Below are 23,683 nucleotides of genomic sequence, written 5' to 3' on the forward strand. Positions count from 1 at the left end.
GTCTAAAAACAGGGGCTTTTTTTTTTTTTTTCCCTAGTTTTACTTATTGGGAAAGTTGGTCTGAAACCAGCGAATTCACCATTGCTGAATCAGAAATATGCATTTAAAAAGGTAATATGTTTTTAAATACATAAATTAGTAGTTGATACAGTTTCAGGTAGTGAAGTGTTATAAATGTTAGACAGTGAGTTGTGAAAGACTTGGTTAGCACTGAGGCAAGTGGTATTTCCTGTGTCTGCTGAGTAAACCAGCTTCCAAAACTGTTCATGTTTTTTTTTTAACATTACAGGCAGTAGTGGTGGGATTGATCTTATCACTGTCTTGATCACTGTTTTAACATTACCTTTAAGTACTGAACATCTGTGAAAATTAATGACTATTTCATAGTTGATATATGTGTATCTGCTTACTGCTAAAAAGTTGTGAATGTAGTCTGTGGTATTTTCTAATAACTGGATGGAATTTGTATTTAGAACATATACACTATTCTTTTTTGCAGATTTATATTTTTTGACTTATTATCCATACAACCTGTAACATTCCAGTGCATAGGCTACTACTTTGCAACCAATATATCAGGTTTCTTTGAAGTTGAATTCAAGCTGCTTATTGAGAGGCTGTTGGAACAAGGTACAGCTAGGGATAGGATGAGGAGAATAGGACACAGCCCCTGGCCCATAGAAACATGGGATCCAAGGAAGGATAAGTCTGCAACTCCTCCATAACATGGGACGTGATAGCCATTAGAAAGATGCAAGTGAAGTTGTGGAGGGAGAAGTATTGTCCTGTGGTGTAAAATCCAGAAAGACTGTGTGAGGTGACATTTGAGCTGGCTTGTGATAGATGAGTAGCATTTGTATATTTGCATGAGAGTGAGAGACATACTATGTGATGGCAAGAGTAGGACAAAGGTGGGACTTAACTAACCTAAGATGGGATTTCTGTGAGCTATCAAGTCTGATTGAGTAATGGTAATTGTGTTGGGTCCATACTGTAAAGGGCCTTAATGCTAGGATGAATAGTTTCAAATTAATTTGAAAAGCAGTGATGAGCTATCAAAGATATATGTTATGCTTCAGGACCCTTATGTTGGCAGTTTTGCAATGATTAATTCTAGTGGAAGAGACAGTTAAGAATCAGCAATTGGGCAGCTCTTGGTTGTCTTTTACGTTTGCCATTCTTTAGGTGGAATCATGACAGTTATTTAGTTTTCTTGGGGAAAAATCCATTTAATGTAATGTATCCCTTCATTCATTTATTGAATATTTACAGTCATAGCATGTGGTAGGAATATTGTAAGATGCCAAGCACAGTTCCTACTTGGGGACAGATTTTGGTAAAGGCTTTACAGAGGAGGCAAGTATCTTATTGTATCTTGAAGGACAAGGAAGAATTCTTTGGGTGATCAACAAGGGAGAAAGAGTTCCAAGTAGAAGGAAAAGAATGTGAAGTATCCTTATGGTATAGCACAGAGGTGTGTGAAAGCATTGTGTGGGTAGGGAGCTCCAAGCTGTTACTAGGACTGAACTGTTGAGTATGAAGTGGAAGAGAGTTGAAGTTGGAGAGGCAGAGCCAGATTGTAGAGGGCTCTGTAGGACAGGTAGGGAGTTAAAGACTTTATTATTTTTAAAAAAGTTTTATTGATATATAATTCTTTTGCCATACAATTCACCCAGGTAAAGTGTATACTCAGTGGTGTTTAGTATATTCACAGATGTGTGCACCCATCAGCACAATTTTAGAACATTTTAGTAAAAAAGAAACACCCTGACATTCAGCTAGCATTCCCTTATACCCCCTTACTACCTTCCCCAGACCTAATCAACAACTAACCTATTTTCTCTTTCTATAGATTTCCTTGTTCTGGACTTTCATATTAATGAACTCTTATGAAATGTGGTTTTTATTGTCACACTTCTTTCACTTAGCATGTTTTCAAAGTTCATCCATGTTGTATCACATATCACTACTTTATTCCTTTTTATTTCCAAATAAAATTTCATTGTATGGATATGCCACATTTTGGTTATCTATTTATTAGTTGATGGGCATTTGGATTGTTTCTACTTTTTAGCTGTAATGAATAATGCTGATATGATCATTTGTCCCTTCATTTATGCAGTTTTTGCTTCATGAATTTTGTTGTGTATATATATACATATGATTGTTTATCTGCCTGTTGGATCTACACTTTCATCATTGTAAAATGTCCTGTTTATCTCTAAATGTTTTTTTGTTTGTTTTAAGCTGTATTTTGTCTGATATCAGTAAAGCCATCCAGCTTTCTTGTGGTTGCTGCTTGCACAATATATCTTTTTCTATCCTTTTACTTTCATTCTATTTGTGTCTTTGAATCTAAAGTGTGTCTCTAGTAGACAGCATATAGCTGGGTCATGTTTTTTATCCAGCCTGACAAAAATCTGCCTTTTGATTGAATTATTAATCCATTCACATTTAATGAGTTGGATGAGTGCTCTAGACCGTACCCTATGATTAGGGAGGAAGGAAGGCCTCATTGGCTCTTCCCTGCCCATCAGAGACAATAATATTGACTTATCTGAACTTTACCCCATTGTAGTCTTTTCAAGAGTTGGAGACTCTGGAAGAAATGAGAAGATCTAGAAGGATGCTGGGATGTTAATACGACTGATTTAGCTTTGTTGTTGGCCTTCTGATTATTCTTATGAGATGAGAAGAGAGTGTGGATGATGTTTGGGGCTCTTCTTAGTCAAACCACTTTTGAATTGCTGATGTGCCTATACATAGAGCTGTTATTGACCTGAGGGAGATCCCCAAACTGTAGGATTGGTGGCCCTGATGTCTGGAAGACACATTCTCTACTTCTAATAGAACAGCCTGAACCTTTAGAACAGGATAGAGACCCTCAGAGGGAGGTCCATGCATATAAAGCTTGTGGTATTTGCTGGCCTGCTCAACATGGCATATCTAATTTGTGGGGGAAAAAAGGAGGATAAACTTTTTTGTGTTACCAGCAAACAAGATATATTACTCGTGTTCAGTGATCTTTAGAAAACTCTTCAAATTCCTGTTTTCCTTTGAGTAATACTTTCATATGGAGACAAACACAGAGAAGCCTTTTTTAGAATGCCATTTACCTCTTACTAGTGCCATTTTTCTTTCAGTTATTATCGGATGCGACACAGCCTCTTGAAAGTCAGAATTTTTCTCCTGTGGTGCGAGATGTAAGTTATGAAAAAATTTCATGAATGAATGATTTTTTTCTACCAACATCCTCACTGTCCCACTTCCTTCCCCCTTTTCTCTCCCTATTTCTATTTGTCACTGTTTCTCCTCTATCAGTTCATGATCCCATGTTTGTTGGACTAAAATGTGGATAATAAAGTAATGCTTATGTTGTGTGCATTTAGGCAGTGATCACATCCAACGGTGCGTTATCTGATAAGTATAAATATATTCAGAAACTCCGGGAGAGCAGGTAAGTATTATTCAAATTCTCTTGTTTTATATATTTATTCTTATCTTGGACTGGAAGGATTTGTTTAGTTGGAAGATCAGTTCTTGATATTAGGTTTACACAAAATGAAAATTTTGATAATTTGGGGATATTGTAAATCTAGGGAAAAGCAAACTAAGTGACTGGTTGAAACCAGTGGATGGTGTTTTCTGAACAGTATTGTAGCATCATTTTAGCTCTCTTCTATCATTTGTAGACTTTTATGTGTGAACAAGTCCTTTGGTTAGCTGCTTGTTCTTTCTCTACCATTTTGCATATTTTTGTGCCTCGATTGTGGTTTCCCAAAGGAAGATGCGCACACTCACCATTCTTGTGGTATTTCAGTTTGGTTTTTATGTGAGAGCTGGAACTTGCTTTTGTTTACTGCAATGTTTAGGAAAGAGGGATCATGGATAGAAATTAAGAGAAGTAGTGAAGAAAGAAAATGGTGAGAGGCCAGCTTTCCCTGGGAGTTTTTATTAGAAGGAAGATGTCAAAAAAGTAATGTGGCAAATCTACCCAAGATAGTGGTTCTGTTAGAAAGATATACTTAGCTAAGACCCTTGTCTCCTCAATTGATTTTGCTACTCAAAGTTTGAAAACCTCAACATTTCTTTGGAATTTCTGGTCTCCAGCTGGTTGCATTCAATTTGTGTTTATGTCTTCTCCACTGGTCTTTTCACACTTAACAAAATAACTCATGCACTGAAGTTTTAGGAGAAACCAGGATTGGAAAATTAAAAACAAAGCAAAACAACTCTCTTATCTTCTTTTCCAGTTCTGTCTTCAAGAAGTAAATGAAGGCATCAGCCCAAATCAGTTAGACTACAGTTATGCCTCTTACATGTGGTGCTAATTTGCCTTGTTATTTTCTGTGCTTCAGTGAAATATCCTGCCATATGTCAGCGAGTATTTATTTATTTTTTTTAAAGCATCTAACACTATAATACCATAAGAGGGTTTCTTATAGGAGAAGCTTCACAGCTATTGGCTTTTCATAATTCTCTTATTCTTTGATCCTCATCATCCAAGGACAGAATGTCCCTTATATCAATAACATATTTAAAATGCCTGTCATGGTGATATCTCCACTCTTATGCACCATATTTCCAGAAGCAAGAGGTCTAATGTGGCTCCAATTGCTAGGACTTGCCTTTCTCTTTCCATTGTGGAATTTTGTGCTTAGAGGATAATAATGATGATTGTATTTGGAAAGGATATTTACTTTGTCTTGAACCCTGCTTATTCGCATGATCTCTTTTTTACTTAGCACAGTGATGATTAATCTGGAATGTGAGGTTTGGGGGGTACTGTGGAGTAGACAGTATTTAGTTTTTTTTAAAATGTATATTCATTTTATATTTGGTCATCAAAATAATGTTTTTTCATGATACAAACAACAGAAGCCATCATTACAAAGGATATATGATAGCCAAGTAATTGTGGTTCTTTCTGGGAGGTAAAATGGGATAGGGGTGGTAGTAAAAAGAGACATAGTATCGTTAGTACTATGCCTGTGTTGGGGTTGGAATGAAGGCATGAATATTTTACATTTATGTTCATTCATTTATAATTAATGAAGAGTCTTGGGTTAACAAAAGTTTGTGGGACACCCTGGACTAAAGATGCCAACAACAGAGCTTGGTTGTTAAGTCCCTTGCACCAGACCAATTCCATAGTTACACATTGTTAAGATAACTGGGAATTTAGTTCAAAAGGCTAATGAGTAACTTCTTTGTTCAAGACAAAATGTTCTGAGGATTGATGGGTCTATAAAAATAGGCATGACTTTAGTGACTGCCTCTGATCATTGTGGGAAAGACAGGTAAAAATTCTTACAGAATAGCTGGTCAAGGATTAAAATTCTGCCTCATAATAGTCTTGGATTTATGTATTTAACCTATGGCATCTATTATTTCAAAGTTATGGTTACAAATATTCTCTAGTGACCCTAAAGAAATATGATGAGATAATTTCTAGTATGGATAATAATAATCTCCTTGTCCATTGGTTATGAGGGCTAAATAAATTTTCAGATATAAAGCCCATGGCATGTTTGTGAACCATGGCCCCTAGATGGACAAGGTATGAGACCAAGTTACTCAATTGTGAGTGAGCCAAGCATTTGTTCAGTCTCTGCACCTCACTAGTGATATTGGGAATTCATGAAAGTCTATGGACATATATCTCCGAGACATTGATGGTTTATTGTTTGTCCTCATACAAAATCTAAAATGATGTTGGCATAGGGAACTTCCATTGAGGTTCTTATTGTCAGCAATGTGAAAAGAAACGTGGCTTTATAGTTTGGGATTTAGTTGGGTTTTGTGACAGCAAAATTCTGTTATATAAGAAAAATAAATTTTTAATTATTTTCTCCTTTTTTTATAGGGAACTTGCTCAGTCACTTTCAATGGACACCAAAAAAAAGGTCTTGGTTCTTGGATCTGGCTATGTATCTGAGCCAGTATTGGAATATTTGTCGAGAGATGGCAATATAGAAATAACAGTAGGTAAGTAAGCTCTGATTTTGGGGGAAGAAGAAGAAAATACACTGATTTCATAGGGCAATTATCTCTGTGAAATTTAAATGACTATTTTGTTTCTAAAGTTTGCAAAATTAATTTTGGAGATGTTACAATGTATTGTACTTTTTATTCTTGAAATAGGTTCTGACATGAAGAACCAAATTGAACATTTAGGCAAGAAATATGTTATTAATCCTGTTCACCTGGAGATTGGTAAACAAGAAGAGAAGTTGGGCTCCTTGGTGGCAACGCAAGATCTTGTCATCAGGTCAGTATCCGGCAAGAAATGAATTCAATCCTGTTTGTTTGTTTTAATTTCCCCTCCCCTTCTCTCCCCTCCCCTCTTTGAGTAAGCTTTAATTGAAATATGCATGCAGAAAAGTGAACAAATCATAAAGTGTATAGATTGATGAATTTTCACAAAGTGAACATGGCATGCAACCAGCATCCAGATCATTGATGGTATCAGAGAAGCTCTCCCCAATTCCAGTCACTAACTCTCTTCCCCCAAGGAAAAGCACTGTCCTAGCTTCTAACACACAGATTAGTTTTTGCCTGCTTTTAAAGTTTATATAATTGGAATCATTCAGTATATCCTCATTTGTGTCTGCTTTCTTTCATTCAACATTGTGATCTTGAGTATCATCTGTATTGTTGTCTGTAATTATGGTTCATTTTTGTTGTTAGATAGTACTATATTATACAAATATCCCACAGTTTGTTCATCATTTGACTGTTGATGGATGTTTAGATTATTTCTGATTTGTAATCATGCTGCTATGCACATTTTACTATTTGTGTTTGGTAGACATATATACATATTTCTGTTGGGTATATACCTAGATGTGGAATTGCTGGATCATGAGGTATTTGTGTTTCCTACATTTTGGTAGCTACTTTATTCTTTTGGACTTAGAAAGCTTAAATGAAAATGATCAACCCTTATGGCCTTTTTAAGTCTTATTATAGGAACAGATCTTAAAATATAGTGTTAATTATTATCTAGTAAACATTTGTATCCAACTTCTAGATACTGAGCTACGTGAGGTTCAGTGTATAATTAAATTTTGTTTTGAAATATCAAACCATGAAAGATGGTTTTTTGTCTTGTTTTGGGTGAAATAGAGAAAATCTGAATTTTGCAGGATGAATTTGACAAGTAAAGTGATATAATGTGATATTTACTTGTATTTATATTTTCATTGGTTCTATGTCAATTATTAAATGGGCAGTAAGCTAATAGAATTTAAATACTGCTGAACAGTTCACAGGGTGTTTCATTATTCCTCAGATAGAATATGGATGTACTCATGTCAATATTTATAGAAATTTAATTTTTTAATACCTTGTAATCCCAGCACCAAATTAAAATACTGAAGACAGGTTTATATAAAATCCAATTAAAGTTCATTTTTATTTGAGGTTAGCTTCATTTTTTGCTACCGCATCAATTTTTAGCCATTTGACAGCTTCTACACTGTGGTCAGTGCCTTTAAAGCCTCTCCCCTCCGCTTGCCCTTCCTAGATCCCACTCTCTAATGTAACACATGGGTCATGTTGACTTAGTTTGGCCTCTCCTGATGGCCACTGGGGAAACCCAAGACAGATAACCATAGAAATACAAGAAAAGAATGGAATAAGTTCCATGAAATGTTGTTAAGGAATGGCTGGGTGCATGTGGAAGAAGGAGAGCTGGCTTTGGGGGAATCTGGAAAAGCTTTTTAAGAGGACATGACTTTTCAGACATTTCTTTTTTTTTTTTTAATTTAATAAATTTTATTTTGAAATAAATTCAAACTTACAGGAACAGTTGTAAAAACAGGACAAACCCCATACATAGAACTCCAGCTTACCCCGACCCCCCTCCCCCGATACCCTGGTCCACCACCTTTAACATCCTGTCACACCACCATTTCTTTCTTTCCCTCCCTCTCTCCCTCCCTCCCTCTCTCCCTATCTATCATCCATCATCTATTGCTCTGTCCTCTGAACATATGTGAGCAAGCTGCACATACCTTTGAACAAACAATATAATTCACATATACCTTTCCCATGGACAAGAACATTCTTTTATGTAATCCCATTAAGTGCAGCTAAGATGTTCAAGAAATTCAACCTTGATACAAAGCTTACATTCTATATTTCCATTTTTTTTTTTTCTTATGTCCCATCTGTGTCCCTTTGAGCCTTTTCTCCTCCATCCTCAGATCCCATCCAGGATCATCCTTGGCATTTAGTTGTCATCTATTTAGACTGTCTTTTTTTTTCAATTGTGGAAGCATATATATAGCCTAAATCTTCCCATTCTACCCCCCCACCCCCCAGCATTCCATTAGTGGGATTAATCACATTTAGAATGTTGCAATGCTATCACCGTCCCACCCTCCCTTTCTAGAAGTTTCCCTTCACCCCAAACAGAAACCCTACACTCATTTCTTAACTCCCCATTGCCCCTTCCCCCACTTCTCAGAACACCTACTCTACTTTTCATCTCTATGGTCATATTCTCTGATACTTTCTTTGTGTTTACCATGGGGCTTAAATTTAACATCTTAAATCTATAACAATCTTGTTTTTCTTTGATACCAACTTAACTTCAACATGGCACATAAACTATGTTCCTATACTCCATCATTCCCCCACCTTTATGTAGTTCTTGTCAAAAATTACATATTTTACATTGAGTCCAAAACCACTGATTTATCATTTACAGTTTATGTATTTTAGATCCTGTAGGAAGTAAATAGTGGAGTTACAAATAAAAAATGTAGTAGTATTGGTATTTATAGTTACCATGTGATCTTTACTGGAAATCTTTATTTCTTCATGTAGTTTCAGTCAATTGTTTAGTGTCCCTTCCTTTCAGCCTGCTCAACTGCCTTTAAGCGTTTCTTTTAGAACTGATCTACTGGTGCTGAAGTCCCTCAGCTTTTGATTATCCGGGAATGTTTTCATCTCCCCCTCATTTTTACCCTCCAGGTGTTTGTGAATTCTCAAAGTCTCTGATGGTTATTGACTTCTATTTGTATTCCATGGTGGTCAGAGAATGTGCTTTGAACAAATTCATTTTGTTTTTTTTTTTTAGTTTATTGAGGCTTGTTTTTATGTCTCAGCATACAGTCCATTCTGGAGAAAGATGCTGTGATCACTAGAGAAGAATGTGTGTCCTGGTGACCTGGGATGTAATAGTCTATATACATCTGTTAAAATTCTCTATATCTCTCTCTCTTTTCTTTGTTTCTCTGTCAGTAGGGCTCCCTTTAGTATCTGAAGTAGGGCAGGTCTTTTATTAGCAAAATCTCTCAGCATTTGTTTGTCTGTGAAAAATTTAAGCTCTCCCTCAAATTTGAAGGAGAGCCTTGCTGGATAAAGTATTCTTGGTTGGAAATTTTTCTCTCTCAGAATTTTAAATATGTCATGCCACTGCCTTCTCGCCTCCATGGTGGCTGCTGAGTAGTCACAACTTAGTCTTATGTTGTTTCCTTTGTATGTGGTGAATTGCTTTTCTCTTGCTGCTTTCAGAACTTGCTCTTTCTCTTCAGCATTTGACAGTCTGATCAGAGTATGTCTTGGAGTGGGTTTATTTGGATTTATTCTATTTGGAGTTCGCTGGACATTTTTGCTTTGTGTATTTATATTGTGTAGGTTTGGGAAGTTTTCCCCAACAATTTCTTTGAATACTCTTTCTAGACCTTTACCCTTCTCTTCCCCTTCTGGAACACCAATGAGTCCTAAATTTGGAAGTTTTATTTTATCTGTCATATCCTTGAGATCCATTTCAATTTTTTCTCCATTCTTTCTTTTGTTCTTTCATTTTCTGTACTGTGGTCCTCGAGGAGGCTGAGTTGTTGTTCAACTTCCTCTAATCTTGTATTATGAGTATCCAGAGTCTTTTTAATTTGGCCTACAGTTTCTTTAATTTCCATAAGATCTTCTATTTTTTTTATTTACTCTTGCAATTTCTTCTTTATGCTCTTCTAGGGTCTTCTTCATGTCCTTTATATCCTGTGCCATGCTCTTGTTGCCTGTCTGTAGTTCTTTGATTAATTGTGCCAAGTACTGTGTGTCTTCTGATCTTTTGATTTGGGTGTTTGGGTTTGGGTTCTCCATGTCATCTGGTTTTATCATATGCTTTAAGATTTTCTGTTGTTTTTGGCCTCTTGACATTTGCTTTACTTGATCTGTAATTTGTCAGAACTGCAGCTTGGTGGCATACACTTTCTCTAACTAACCAGCAGATGGCGTCCGTGAGTCACCTATTCCCCTCAAGTCAGTTTTCCCCAACCTTGTCCCTGCGGTGCGCGGGGATCCGATTCCCGTGGGTTTGAACTGGTGCACTAAATTTGGGTGTGTTGGTGCTGTCTGCCCTGAATGAGGGCTGTGTGTCTGAGCTGTTAGGGAGGGGGAGCAGCTTTAATAATCAAACCTCCCAGGTGTTCCCAGGGATTCAAGGCTGTTGCAAGAGTCTGAGCCCTCATTTCATTCTTGCCACAGACCATCTCTGCCACTGACCCACAAGTCCTTGGTATTGGCATAGGTTCCCTGGGATTTCCGAACAGGTTCCCCTTCCCTGCTGTGCTCTTCCAGGACGTCTGCTGAGGGAGGGCTGCGTCACGTCACAAGTGTACGCCGGTCTCCAGGGAAGCCCTGGGCCGCTGGGCCATGCAGGGGCGTTCCCAGCCCGCTTCAGAGATGGTTGAATGGGACTCATTAACTTCCCCCTTTTCCCACAGCTCCACCCTCCCAGCTCCTGGACAGTCAGCTGTGGGTGTATTAAAGGCCACTGTCCACGGCCGATATTGTGGCGTGTGCACAGTGCTGCAGGAAAGACTCCTTGTCACACTGGGTTTCCCTGTGCGGCTCTGGGCTGTGGGCCTGGGCCTGGGCAGGAGTGTCCCCCGCCTGCCGGGGAGATGGCTGCAAGTTGTGCATTTTCTTCTCCTTTTGACTACCCTTTGCTCCCCTGGCCCTGAGACAACCAGTAGCGGGTGTGGGAAGGGATATCCTCCATGCCAGACACTGAGGCGTTAGCCCGCCCTGCTCCCGCTGTGCTTCATTGCGTGGCTCTCCCAGTCATATCTGCAGCTGCTCCCTGGCTTTTTTTTTTTTTTTTAAAGAAGTAGTTCATTTCCAAATGCCAACCCACCGTTCCCCACACCTCAGCGCAGCTGAGGGACTTTCAGCCTATCACTCACTCGTTTCAGAATGCAAACTCCTGGTTTCACCAAATGCACAGTCCCTGTGGATTCAGCAGACCTTGTCTGGCTGGTGCATCGCTGGGACTGGTATTCTGGGCAACTTTTTGGTTTTTATCTGGTATTTTTCACGGGAGTGTCTTTTTGCCCTGTCTCACCTAGCCACCATCTTAGGTTCTCCTCAGGCATTTCTTAAAGGAGGGTGCGACTTAGATGGGGGTGGGGTGGGTGTAATGAGCATTCCAAATAGAAGGCACACTGAGAGTAAAGGCATAGAACTGGAAAAGTAAAGACTGTGAGTGGGGACTTACAGTAGTTGCTTTGGATCAATGTATGGTTTATGAAGGACATTGGGGGAGAAAAATGGAAAGGTTAGGTGAGGGTCATGTTGTGGAGTGTTTAAAATGTGGTAACAAGGTGAATTTATTCAGTAGTGCACAGGAGGACACTGGTCATTTCTGGGAGACTAATTTCATCAGAGCAGCAGTGCCCTAAAACCTAGCTTTGCTACAATTCAGAGTACACCAGAAGGGAGGGTTGGAAGATAAGGTTTCTGATTAGTTTCTCCCTCTGTTTTTAAGCTTGTTGCCTTATGTATTGCATCCTCTTGTGGCTAAGGCATGCATCACAAACAAGGTTAACATGATCACTGCAAGCTACATCACACCAGCGCTAAAAGAATTGGAAAAGAGGTAAGGTTTGGCCATTTTCAACAAAACATTTGGCTCCATGGCATTGTTTTTGTTTTTTTTTTAATCCTACTTTTCCTTCTTTCTCTTTCTGTCTGTTGCAGTGTAGAAGATGCCGGCATCACAGTCATTGGAGAATTGGGACTGGACCCTGGCCTTGATCATATGTTGGCGATGGACACAATAAATAAGGCCAAAGAAGTGGGAGCCATGGTGAGTCAAAACTCCATTTAGGAAAATATTCAGTTGTCCAAGTTCTTGTGTATATTAAATAATTGTTTTGTAATTTTGATTAAAGATGTTTCTATAATTCAATTCATTCTTTGACTAGAAATTTCAGGTAAAATTCTGTAACTACAGAATATCTGTATAGTAAAATGATAGCCAAATTTTATGTAGCAAGCAATTTTTAGAGAAATCAATGTTACAATGATAATTTGATTTGACAAAAGATTTTAGGCTTCCTTGGAGATTCTGTAATAAGATTTGACTATTGAAAGTGAGAAACATTCTTTGGACTCTCATCAATCTGTTAGTGTGTGAAGTATCTTTTACATATAAGAAGAATTGGATATGTAAATGTGATGACTCAGATTAAGTATTTTAAGTTCTTTGAAATTCTATAATTTAAGTGCAGAAGTTAGTTGAAAACGACAAAGTAAAATTGACCTAAACTGAACAAAATGTTAGTCATAATCCTGGGAGGATTTTATTAAATACGTGTAAAATATAACCATGACAATCAAATGGTGTTTGGCCTCAGGGAAGTATTTCTGAAAGCCCTGGTAACTGTGAGAAAGGGAAACCTTCATTCATGTTATTGTACTTGTTATTAATTACTAGGTACATTATTCTCCCTAACTTATTGATTCTTTAATTTACAGATTGAATCTTATACTTCCTATTGTGGTGGACTTCCAGCCCCTGAATATTCAGACAATCCCTTGAGATACAAATTTAGCTGGAGTCCATTGGGAGTTCTGATGAACATAATGCAGCCTGCTACCTACCTGCTCAATGGAAAGGTGACGGAATATTATCAAAGCTCGAGACACACAACCTGCAATAACTGCCTAAGAAAAGCCAAACTCTTTCTCCCTGATACAGAGGCCCTTTAATGATGGTTATGCTACCTGTCCCACATGATCTCCTCCTCTGGTATTTCTTATTGTTTATTTTCTCTTCATTTAGAGTGGTCTCCTTCACCATTCCCAGCAAAGCCTGTCCTCATTCTTAACCTTTTTGTCTTCTTGCAAGTCGTTTCTCCAACTTGAAATTCCCTTGTCATCTTTCCATTTATTTCAGCTTGACTGACTATGTACTGTGTTGTGGACTTCAGGCAAGGCACTAACGTCTGCAGTGCTGAATGAAGTTCCTGACTTTAGGGAACTTACAGCTGGATGGTGGATGGCTCTCTAAAAGGAGGGTTTGGTGGGGCAGGGGAGGAAATGTAACTTTCTTTCCTAGCTACTGTGTCACAGAACATAAGAGTTCTCTGAGTTTATTATTATTTTTATAAACTTTACAATAAGGAAATTGTGGCTCGGGGAGAATGACCAAGGCTTTTTGGCTGGGATTTAAAGTCAGGTCAAACTAACTCCAAAGCTTTTTTTCTTCTCTTGCTATATTGCTTCATGGCAGAAAAAACAAAGACTGAAATTACTGCTTATAATATAATGTTATAGTTCTACTCTATGCTAAAGTGCTACAGGCATGCAGATGAGAGGGCAATTGATTTGGCCCTGGTGAGAGAGTGGGAGCAAAGAGAATCACCAGAGAAGAGGAGATGGCTGGTGGTACCTGAAGGATGAGGAAGTGGCAGGCAGGCAGGGACGCTGCCATTCATGAGCTGGGCATGCCACTGAGGACTGGGCCAGGCAGTGATTTCATTTAAATCTTATAGCAACTCTGTGAGGCTTGTAAGAGATCAAAATGCTTAGGAAGCTGAAATAATTCACCCACAGTTAAAAAGATAGCAAATGGCAGAGCCAATATTCAAATCATATCTTCTGACTTCATAGCTTATGCTCTTAATGATATGGTGTTTTTGTTTCCTCGTTGCAAAAGCAAAAGCCATGCGATGGGTTGGCTTAAACAATGGAAATTTGAGGCCAGGAAAAGTCCAAATCAAGGCATCATCAAGGTGATGCTTTCTTCCTGAAGACTGTGGCACTCTGGGGCTGGCTACCTGTGATCCTTGGTCCTTGGCTCCCCTGCCACATAGCAATGCATATGGTGGCCTCTCCTAACCTCTCCCTTCTCTTCCAAGTTCCACTGACTTTCACCTTCTTGCTTCCAGTGATTTTCTCTCTCTCTTTCTGAATTTCATTGAGCTTATAGAGGACTCCAGTAATGGGTTTAAGACCCACCCTGATTTGTATTGGGAATGGGTTCACACTTGCATAATGGATTATGTTTATGAATTATGAATGGATAATGTTTTTCTGGGGTACATAGCTCCAAACCACCACATGAAGGAAGACTCATTTGGGAAACAGCATGGCCAGACTGAGTACTGATAATACTTGAGAAGGTTAGAATGGAGGGGAGGATGGCGATGTGGCAGGGAAGGAAAGCTGTGGTCAGACCATATTATTTACCAAACAAATATGGTAGGTAATGGGAGCTGTCAGGGGGACAGGTCTGGGCCTAAGTGAGGTGAGTGAGGCATCTAGAGTACAAAATTTCAGAGCTGTTCGCTGTCAGGTTGCCTTTCTAAATTTTGTGCCCTAGGTACCTTGCTCACCTCATTCTAGTCCTAGCCTGGCAGGAAGTGATGCGACTGGATCCGAGTCTTAAAAAGATTATTCTGGTAGTGGCATTAGAATTCTCAGTGTATTTAAATATATTTCATGCACAATTGAAGGAGCAAGTTGAGAGAATTTCTTAAGAAACAAGCTCAGTGTTTTTATCAGGCGATCTCTTTAGTGCCTAAGATGCGGAGTAATATCTTTGGCTCCCTCGTGGAATCACCAGAAGAATTAGGGGGATTTAAAAAACAGTCATGGGTGCTTTCTTTGGAGATTCTGATTTGATTAACCTGGGGGTGTAACCTGGGCTTTGGAATTAAGAAAAAAACTCCTCAAGTGATTCTAATGTGCATGAGAAGGACCTAAGCTGCACTTAAAATGCTACTGAATAAGCGGAGCCTTTTTGGCTCTTGCTGGGAAGATGCACTCCCATGTGTCAGGATCTGAAACAGGACCCTTGAGTTCTGGTCCAAGCTCTGGCCTCCCTCACGGTGTCACTGAAGGCCAGGCAATCGAAAAGGCCCACAGGGCTTCGTCTCCTTGTGTGTAATGTGAGCACTGACATTCCATCCAGTTCTCCAGTTCTAGGCATCATGAAGGCTTGGAGCAGAAACTCAGTCTGCTGTTCTGCCAAGCACACATCTGTTACATGACGCAGCCTGGCTCCCGCTGCATTTCCACAGCTTCTCCTGCCTTCCGCGGTCTTGGAAAGAGACAGGCTTATGTTTGGTGTAAACTGATTTGTGAAATGCAGGACAAATTCTTGCTTCAATTTGGACAAAACTCTCATTTTCAGGAGGCTGTAAAAATGATAATGATGATAGTGGTGAAAGCATCAGCAGAGTGCAGCCTGTGTAAGAAAGGGCAGGGGTTTGATGTGAGTGGGACTGGCTTCATGTTCTACTCTGCTGTCACTGGCTGGTGGCACTAGAAAAGTCATGTAGCCTGTCTTGCTTTTGAGTTCCTTGTTTGAAGATGTGGAAAATAATATCAGCCTTGCAGACTTTTAGCAGCATAGTTGAATGAGGTCATATATATTTTAACCTCCCTAACAGCATGCTGGGCACATAGTAAGCTACCAGCAAATATTAGCTACATAAATTAATGGTGCTGAGAGTTCAGGAAAAGCAAAGGGTTATTTTCGGGGGGGGGGGGGGGCAGAAATTGTATTTGTTGAATCTGAAATTTTTTCCTTTCATCCTGAATTCCTTTTGTTAAAAAGGAGTACATTTTGCAACTCCCTGACACTATGGAGGACACTGAGAAAAAGCAGGATGCTTTCTTTGCTTTGCTAAAATCACACTGTTTTTCAAGGTCCTGCTTGAATTTCCTCATGTGAATGGAGCTTTTCCTGACCCCTGCAGCCCCTGTTCATGATTCTTTTCTCTGAACCCCACACTTTGTCTGTGTCTGAGAATTTTCTGGGGACTGTATTATTCACTCAGTGATTCAAGTGTACCTGTCTGACTCCCAAGCCAGATTGTTAAACTTCTTAAAACCTCTCTTTTATTCTTGTCCTTCCATCCCTTCTGCCACCATCACTCTCCACCACAGAATAAACCTTAGATAATTCACAGAACCATGAGTGGGGAGCCAGGTGACCGCGCTGTCCTCTGGTCAAAGTTGAAGTATTAAACTTTTCCAGCAATTAGGCAGTGGCCTCTGAATTAGGACATATCTCATTGCCCTATATTCTTGTAGTAATTTCTGGCCACTGGTACTGTTTCTAACTTCTAACTTCAAATAGTTTTTCTAAAAAGTCTGATTTCTCTTCCATAAATTTGGAGACAGTGATGTCATGTTCTCTTAGATAGATATGTTACCTCTGTAGATTGTTTTTTTTTTTTATGTAACTTTATTGAGACATATTCACATACCAGCTAATCATCCAAAGTGTACAATCAGTGGTTCACAGCATCATCATATATGTGCATTCATCACCACAATCACTTTTGATCATTTTCATTACCCCCCCCCCCAAAATGAATAAAAATTAAAAAGAACACCCAAAACATCCCATACCCCTTCTTCCCCCTGTTATTTATTTTTTGTCTTGTTTTCTTACTCATCTGTCCATACACTGGGAGTGTCAGTCGCAAAGTTTTTATGAGTCATGGTTTACCTCCCAGCATTGGTGGCATCTGGGAAAAACTTGGCCACCCCTTCTCCATCATCTCCTTCAGTCTCTTCCCCCAAGCTACCCCAGCTAAACATATCATCTAAGTAAGAACCGTGCATGCTCTGCAAAGGTGGCTTCATGACAAGTATTGCCTTGCCATAACTGATTGCAGCATCCAGGCCCCAACCCACCCCACTTTTTTAGGGAAACCAAGAGCAGCCACTGCTCTCTCAGTTCTTACAACCATTCTTAATGCAATTTTCAGAGGTATCACTGCCCTGGTGGCCTAGTCTAGATATGCTGTACTTTGTCTATATCCCTCTCAAGATATTGATCCAGAAATAAGCACAATAATGGAGATATTATGGTATAGTAGAAAGAACATGGGCGTTAGAGTCAGACCTGGGTTCACATCTCCCTCTGAGTCTCAGTTTCTGTCTCTGTAAAATGGGTTATTGCATGGGTTAAAGACAATGTATATAAGGCATGTGGCACTCAGTGGTTTTTGAGTAAATGGTTGTCTTGTCTATTTCCCATAATAAGTTTCTTCCTGTTAGTTTAGCAGTCAAGATTATTGGGATTATACATCTTGGTTCTAAACCATGTGACAGTGATTGTCAACTGTTGGGAGACATGGATGTGTGTGTGAGGGAGGGGGCAGGGAGTGAGGAAAAAAGCACTTTGACCTGTAGAAGCAGTGAATAATGAGCCACTGTTTCTGCTGGAAGTGGATCTTGGTTATGAGCGTTCTTTGGGGCAGGAAAAACTGCATATTCTCTACAAAATAGACAAATGTCTTTCTGTCTTTATCCAAGTCATTATAAAATGTTAAACAGGATAGGACCTATTATTGAACCTTGTGGTATACTACTAGAAATACTACTCTGATACGATACCAAATGATAATTTTTACCCAATGCCAGAACAACGGTGTTGATGGAAAATTATAATGATAATACCAGTACAACTCTGTGTTGACAGCAAATGATAATGATCACCCAATAACAGTACTACTCTGTTGATATCAAATAATGATTACCTAGTAATTTTTGGGCCTGGTGGTTTGGCAGCTGTAACGCTCCCTAAATGAGTCATCACCGTTCAACTCACATTTCCATATCTTCTTCACAAGGATCTCATGATAGATTTCTGAACCAGCTGATTTATTGATGATTGGTAAAAAGCCAGAATTTCATGCTATTTATTGAATTTTTCTTTAAAAAAATTCCTGGTCTTAAGTAAGCAAATAAAACTTTGGAATTTCCATTGGCTATAGAAGAGGTTGAGGGGGAAACCAACACAGCCAACATTTGCCTTCTTATTAGATTTTCTAAAAATGTAGAATCCTGATCGAAGCAATTTGCTTTATTTTTTTTTTTGATTTTTTTTAATCATCATTTTATTGAGATATATTCACATACCACGCAGTCATACAAAACAAATTGTACTTTCGATTGTTTACAGTACCATTACATAGTTGTGCATTCATCACCTAAATCAATCCCTGACACCTTCATTAGCACACACACAAAAATAACAAGAATAATAATTAGAGTGAAAAAGAGCAATTGAAGTAAAAAAGAACACTGGGTGCCTTTGTCTGTTTGTTTCCTTCCCCTACTTTTCTACACATCCATCCATAAACTAGACAAAGTGGAGTTTGGTCCTTATGGCATTCCCAATCCCATTGTCACCCCTCATAAGCTACATTTTTATACAACTGTCTTCGAGATTCATGGGTTCTGGGTTGTAGTTTAATAGTTTCAGGTATCCACCACCAGCTACCCCAATTCTTTAGAACCTAAAAAAGGCTGTCCAAAGTGTGCGTAAGAGTGCCCACCAGAGTGATCTCTCGGCTCGTCCTGGAATCTCTCTGCCACTGAAGCTTACCTCACTTCCCTTCACATCCCCCTTCTGGTCAAGAAGATGCTCTCCATCCCACGACGCCAGGTCCACATTCCTCCCCGGGAGTCACACTCCACGTTGCCAGGGAGATTCACTTCCCTGGGTGTCTGATCCCACGTAGGGGGGAGGGCAGTGATTTCACCTTTCAAGTTGGCTTAGCCAGAGAGAGAGGGCCACATCTGAGCAACAAAGAGGCATTCAGGAGGAGACTCTTAGGCACAAATACAGGGAGGCCTAGCCTCTCCTTTGCAGCAACCGTCTTCCCAAGGGTAAAACTTATGGTAGAGGGCTCAACCCATCAAACCACCAGTCCCCTATGTCTGTGGTCATGTTAGCAACCATGGAGGTGGGGTAGGCGAATACCCCTGCATTCTCCACAGGCTCCTCAAGGGGGCACTACATCTTTTTTTTTTTTTCCTTGTTTGTCTTTTTTCTTTTTTTTTTTTTTTTTAACTTTCCCTTCTTTTTTAAATCAACTGTATGAAAAAAAAAGTTAAAAAGAAAACAAACATACAATAAAAGAACATTTCAAAGAGACCATAACAAGGGAGTAAGAAAAAGACAACTAACCTAAGATAACTGCTTAACTTCCAACATGTTCCTACTTTACCCCAAGAAAGTTACGTAATATAGCAACATTTCAGTGAACTTGTTCCTACTACATCCATCAGAAATTAACAGACCATAGTCATTTCTGGGCATCCCCAGAAGGTTAAATAGCTTATCTGTTCTTCTTGGATTATTGTTCCCCCTTCCTTAATTGCTCTCTACTGCTAGTTCCCCTACATTCTACATTATAAACCATTTGTTTTACATTTTTCAAAGTTCACATTAGTGGTAGCATATAATATTTCTCTTTTTGTGCCTGGCTTATTTCGCTCAGCATTATGTCTTCAAGGTTCATCCATGTTGTCATATGTTTCACCAGATCGTTCCTTCTTACTGCCGCGTAGTATTCCATTGTGTGTATATACCACATTTTATTTATCCACTCATCTGTTGAAGGACATTTGGGTTGTTTCCATCTCTTGGCAATTGTGAATAATGCTGCTATGAACATTGGCGTGCAGATATCTGTTCGTGTCACTGCTTTCCGATCTTCCGGGTATATACCGAGAAGTGCAATCGCTGGATCGAATGGTAGCTCTATATCTAGTTTTCTAAGGAACCGCCAGACTGACTTCCAGAGTGGCTGAACCATTATACAGTCCCACCAACAATGAATAAGAGTTCCAATTTCTCCACATCCCCTCCAGCATTTGTAGTTTCCTGTTTGTTTAATGGCAGCCATTCTAACCGGTGTTAGATGGTATCTCATTGTGGTCTTAATTTGCATCTCTCTAATAGCTAGTGAAGCTGAACATTTTTTCATGTGTTTCTTGGCCATTTGTATTTCCTCTTCAGAGAACTGTCTTTTCATATCTTTTGCCCATTTTATAATTGGGCTGTCTGTACTATTGTCATTGAGTTGTAGGATTTCTTTGTATATGCAAGATATCAGTCTTTTGTCAGATACATGGTTTCCAAAAATTTTTTCCCATTGAGTTGGCTGCCTCTTTACCTTTTTGAGAAATTCCTTTGAGGTGCAGAAACTTCTAAGCTTGAGGAGTTCCCATTTATCTATTTTGTCTTTTGTTGCTTGTGGTTTGGGTGTAAAGTCTAGGAAGTGGCCTCCTAATACAAGGTCTTGAAAATGTTTTCCTACATTATCTTCTAGGAGTTTTATGGTGCTTTCTTTTATATTGAGATCTTTGGTCCATTTTGAGTTAATTTTTGTGTAGGGGGTGAGGTAGGGGTCCTCTTTCATTCTTTTGGATATGGATATCCAACTCTCCCAGCCCCATTTGTTGAAAAGACCATTATGGCTCAGTTCGGTGACTTTGGGGGCCTTATCAAAGATCAGTCGGCCATAGATCTGAGGGTCTATCTCTGAATTCTCAATTCGATTCCATTGATCTATATGTCTATCTTTGTGCCAGTACCATGCTGTTTTGGCAACTGTGGCTTTATAATAAGCTTCAAAGTCAGGGAGTGTAAGTCCTCCCACTTCGTTTTTCTTTTTTAGAGTGTCTTTAGCAATTCGAGGCATCTTCCCTTTCCAAATAAATTTGATAACTAGCTTTTCCAAGTCTGCAAAGTAGGTTGTTGGAATTTTGATTGGGATTGCATTGAATCTGTAGATGAGTTTGGGTAGAATTGACATCTTAATGACATTTAGCCTTCCTATCCATGAACATGGAATATTTTTCCATCTTTTAAGGTCCCCTTCTATTTCTTTTAGTAGAGTTATGTAGTTTTCTTTGTATAGGTCTTTTACATCTTTGGTTAAGTTTATTCCTAGGTACTTGATTTTTTTAGTTGCTATTGAAAATGGTATCTTTTTCTTGAGTGTCTCTTCAGTTTGTTCATTTCTAGCATATAGAAACATTACTGACTTATGTGCATTAATCTTGTATCCCGCTACTTTGCTAAATTTGTTTATTAGCTCTAGTAGGTGTATTGTTGATTTCTCAGGGTTTTCTAGATATAAGATCATATCATCTGCAAACAATGACAGTTTTACTTCTTCTTTTCCAATTTGGATGCCTTTTATTTCTTTGTCTTGCCGGATTGCCCTGGCTAGCACTTCCAGCACAATGTTGAATAACAGTGGTGACAGTGGGCATCCTTGTCTTGTTCCTGATCTTAGAGGGAAGGCTTTCAGTCTCTCACCATTGAGTACTATGCTGGCTGTGGGTTTTTCATATATGTTCTTTATCATGTTGAGGAAGTTTCCTTCAATTCCTACCTTTTGAAGTGTTTTTATCAAAAAGGGATGTTGGATTTTGTCAAATGCTTTTTCAGCATCTATTGAGATGATCAATTGATTTTTCCCTTTCGAGTTTTTAATGTGTTGTAATACATTGATTGTTTTTCTTATGTTGAACCATCCTTGCATGCCTGGAATGAACCCCACTTGGTCATGGTGTATGATTTTTTTAATGTGTCTTTGGATTCGATTTGCAAGTATTTTGTTGAGGATTTTTGCATCTATATTCATTAGGAAGATTGGCCGGTAGTTTTCCTTTTTTGTAGCATCTTTGCCTGGTTTTGGTATTAGATTGATGTTAGCTTCATAAAATGAGTTAGGTAGTGTTCCATTTTCTTCAATGTTCTGAAAGAGTTTGAGTAAGATTGGTGTCAGTTCTTTCTGGAAAGTTTGGTAGAATTCCCCTGTGAAGCCTTCTGGCCCTGGGCATTTATTTGTGGGAAGATTTTTGATGACTGATTGGATCTCTTTGCTTGTGATGGGTTGGTTGAGGTCTTCTATTTCTTCTCTGGTCAGTCTAGGTTGTTCATATGTTTCCAGGAAATTGTCCATTTCTTCTACATTATCCAGTTTGTTGCCATACAGTTGTTCATAATATCCTCTTTTTTTTATTTTTTTAATTTCTTCAGGATCTGCAGTTATGTCACCTTTTTCATTCATTATTTTGTTTATATGGGTCTTCTCTCTTTTTGATTTTGTCAGTCTAGCTAGGGGCTTGTCAATCTTGTTGATCTTCTCAAAGAACCAACTTTTGGTGATATTTATCCTCTCTATTGTTTTTTTGCTCTCTATGTCATTTATTTCTGCTTTAATCCTTGTTATTTCTTTTCTTGTACTTGGTTTAGGATTGGTTTGCTGTTCATTTTCTAGCTTCTTCAGTTGATCCATTAGTTCTTTGATTCTGGCCCTTTCTTCCTTTTTAATATATGCGTTTAGTGCTATAAATTTCCCCCTTAGCACTGCTTTTGCTGCATCCCATAGGTTTTGGTATGTTGTGTTCTCATTTTCATTCGTCTCTATATATTTAGCAATTTCTCTTGCTATTTCTTCGTTAACCCACTGATTGTTTAGGAGTGTGTTGTTTAACCTCCAGGTATTTGTGAATTTTCTAAGTCTCTGATGGTTATTGACTTCTAATTGTATTCCATTGTGGTCAGAGAATGTGCTTTGAATAATTTCAATCTTTTTAAATTTATTGAGGCTTGTTTTATGTCCCAGCATATGATCTATTCTGGAGAAAGTTCCGTGAGCACTAGAAAAGTATGTGTATCCTGGTGATTTGGGATGTAATGTCCTGTAGATGTCTGTTAAATCTAATTCATTTATCAGATTGTTTAGGTTTTCAATTTCCTTATTGGTCTTCTGTCTGGTTGATCTATCTATAGGAGAGAGTGATGTGTTGAAGTCTCCCACAATTATTGTGGAAACATCAATTGCTTCCTTTAGTTTTGCCAGTGTTTCTCTCATGTATTTTGTGGCACCTTGATTGGGTGCATAGACATTTACGATTGTTATTTCTTCTTGCTGAATTGCCCCTTTTATTAGTATGTAGTGGCCTTCTTTGTCTCTCAAAACATCCCTGCATTTGAAGTCTATTTTATCTGAGATTAATATTGCTACACCTGCTTTCTTTTGGCTGTAGCTTGCATGAAATATTTTTTTCCATCCTTTCACTTTCAGTTTCTTTGTGTCCCTGTGTCTAAGATGAGTCTCTTGTATGCAACATATTGATGGTTCATTTTTTTTGATCCATTCTGCGAATCTATATCTTTTAATTGGGGAGTTTAATCCATTTACATTCAACGTTAAAACCGTGAAGGCATTTCTTGAATCGGCCATCTTATCCTTTGGATTATGTTTGCCATATTTTTCCCTCTCTCTATTAATATCCTTTATTGTACCCATACCGAATCTCTTTAGTACTGAACCTTTCTCCAAGTCTCTCTGTCCTGTCTTTGTTTCTCTGTCTGTAGGGCTCCCTTTAGTATCTCCAGTAGGGCAGGTCTCTTGTTAGCAAATTCTCTCAGCATTTCTTTGTCTGTGAAAAATTTAAGCTCTCCCTCAAATTTGAAGGAGAGCTTTGCTGGATAAAGTATTCTTGGCTGGAAATTCCTCTCACTCAGAATTTTAAATATATCGTGCCACTGCCTTCTTGCCTCCATGGTGGCTGCTGAGTAGTCACTACTTAGTCTTATGCTGGTTCCTTTGTATGT

General features: G+C 38.7%; 1 protein-coding gene across 3 annotated transcripts in view; it reads left to right on the forward strand.

Moving 5' to 3' along the window:
- Positions 1-23,683, forward strand: part of AASS (aminoadipate-semialdehyde synthase) — an 88,117-nt gene that overhangs the window by 47,394 nt on the left and 17,040 nt on the right. For all 3 annotated transcript variants that reach the window (XM_037836282.1, XM_037836284.1, XM_037836283.1), the window contains exons 12-18: positions 3,144-3,203; positions 3,390-3,457; positions 5,867-5,988; positions 6,145-6,271; positions 11,780-11,890; positions 11,992-12,100; positions 12,772-12,912. In XM_037836282.1, the coding sequence (XP_037692210.1) occupies positions 3,144-3,203; positions 3,390-3,457; positions 5,867-5,988; positions 6,145-6,271; positions 11,780-11,890; positions 11,992-12,100; positions 12,772-12,912 (738 nt within the window). The remainder of the gene's footprint in view (positions 1-3,143; positions 3,204-3,389; positions 3,458-5,866; positions 5,989-6,144; positions 6,272-11,779; positions 11,891-11,991; positions 12,101-12,771; positions 12,913-23,683) is intronic.

The sequence above is a fragment of the Choloepus didactylus genome, chromosome 5 (assembly GCF_015220235.1).
Source record: "Choloepus didactylus isolate mChoDid1 chromosome 5, mChoDid1.pri, whole genome shotgun sequence".
NCBI lineage: Eukaryota > Metazoa > Chordata > Mammalia > Pilosa > Megalonychidae > Choloepus > Choloepus didactylus.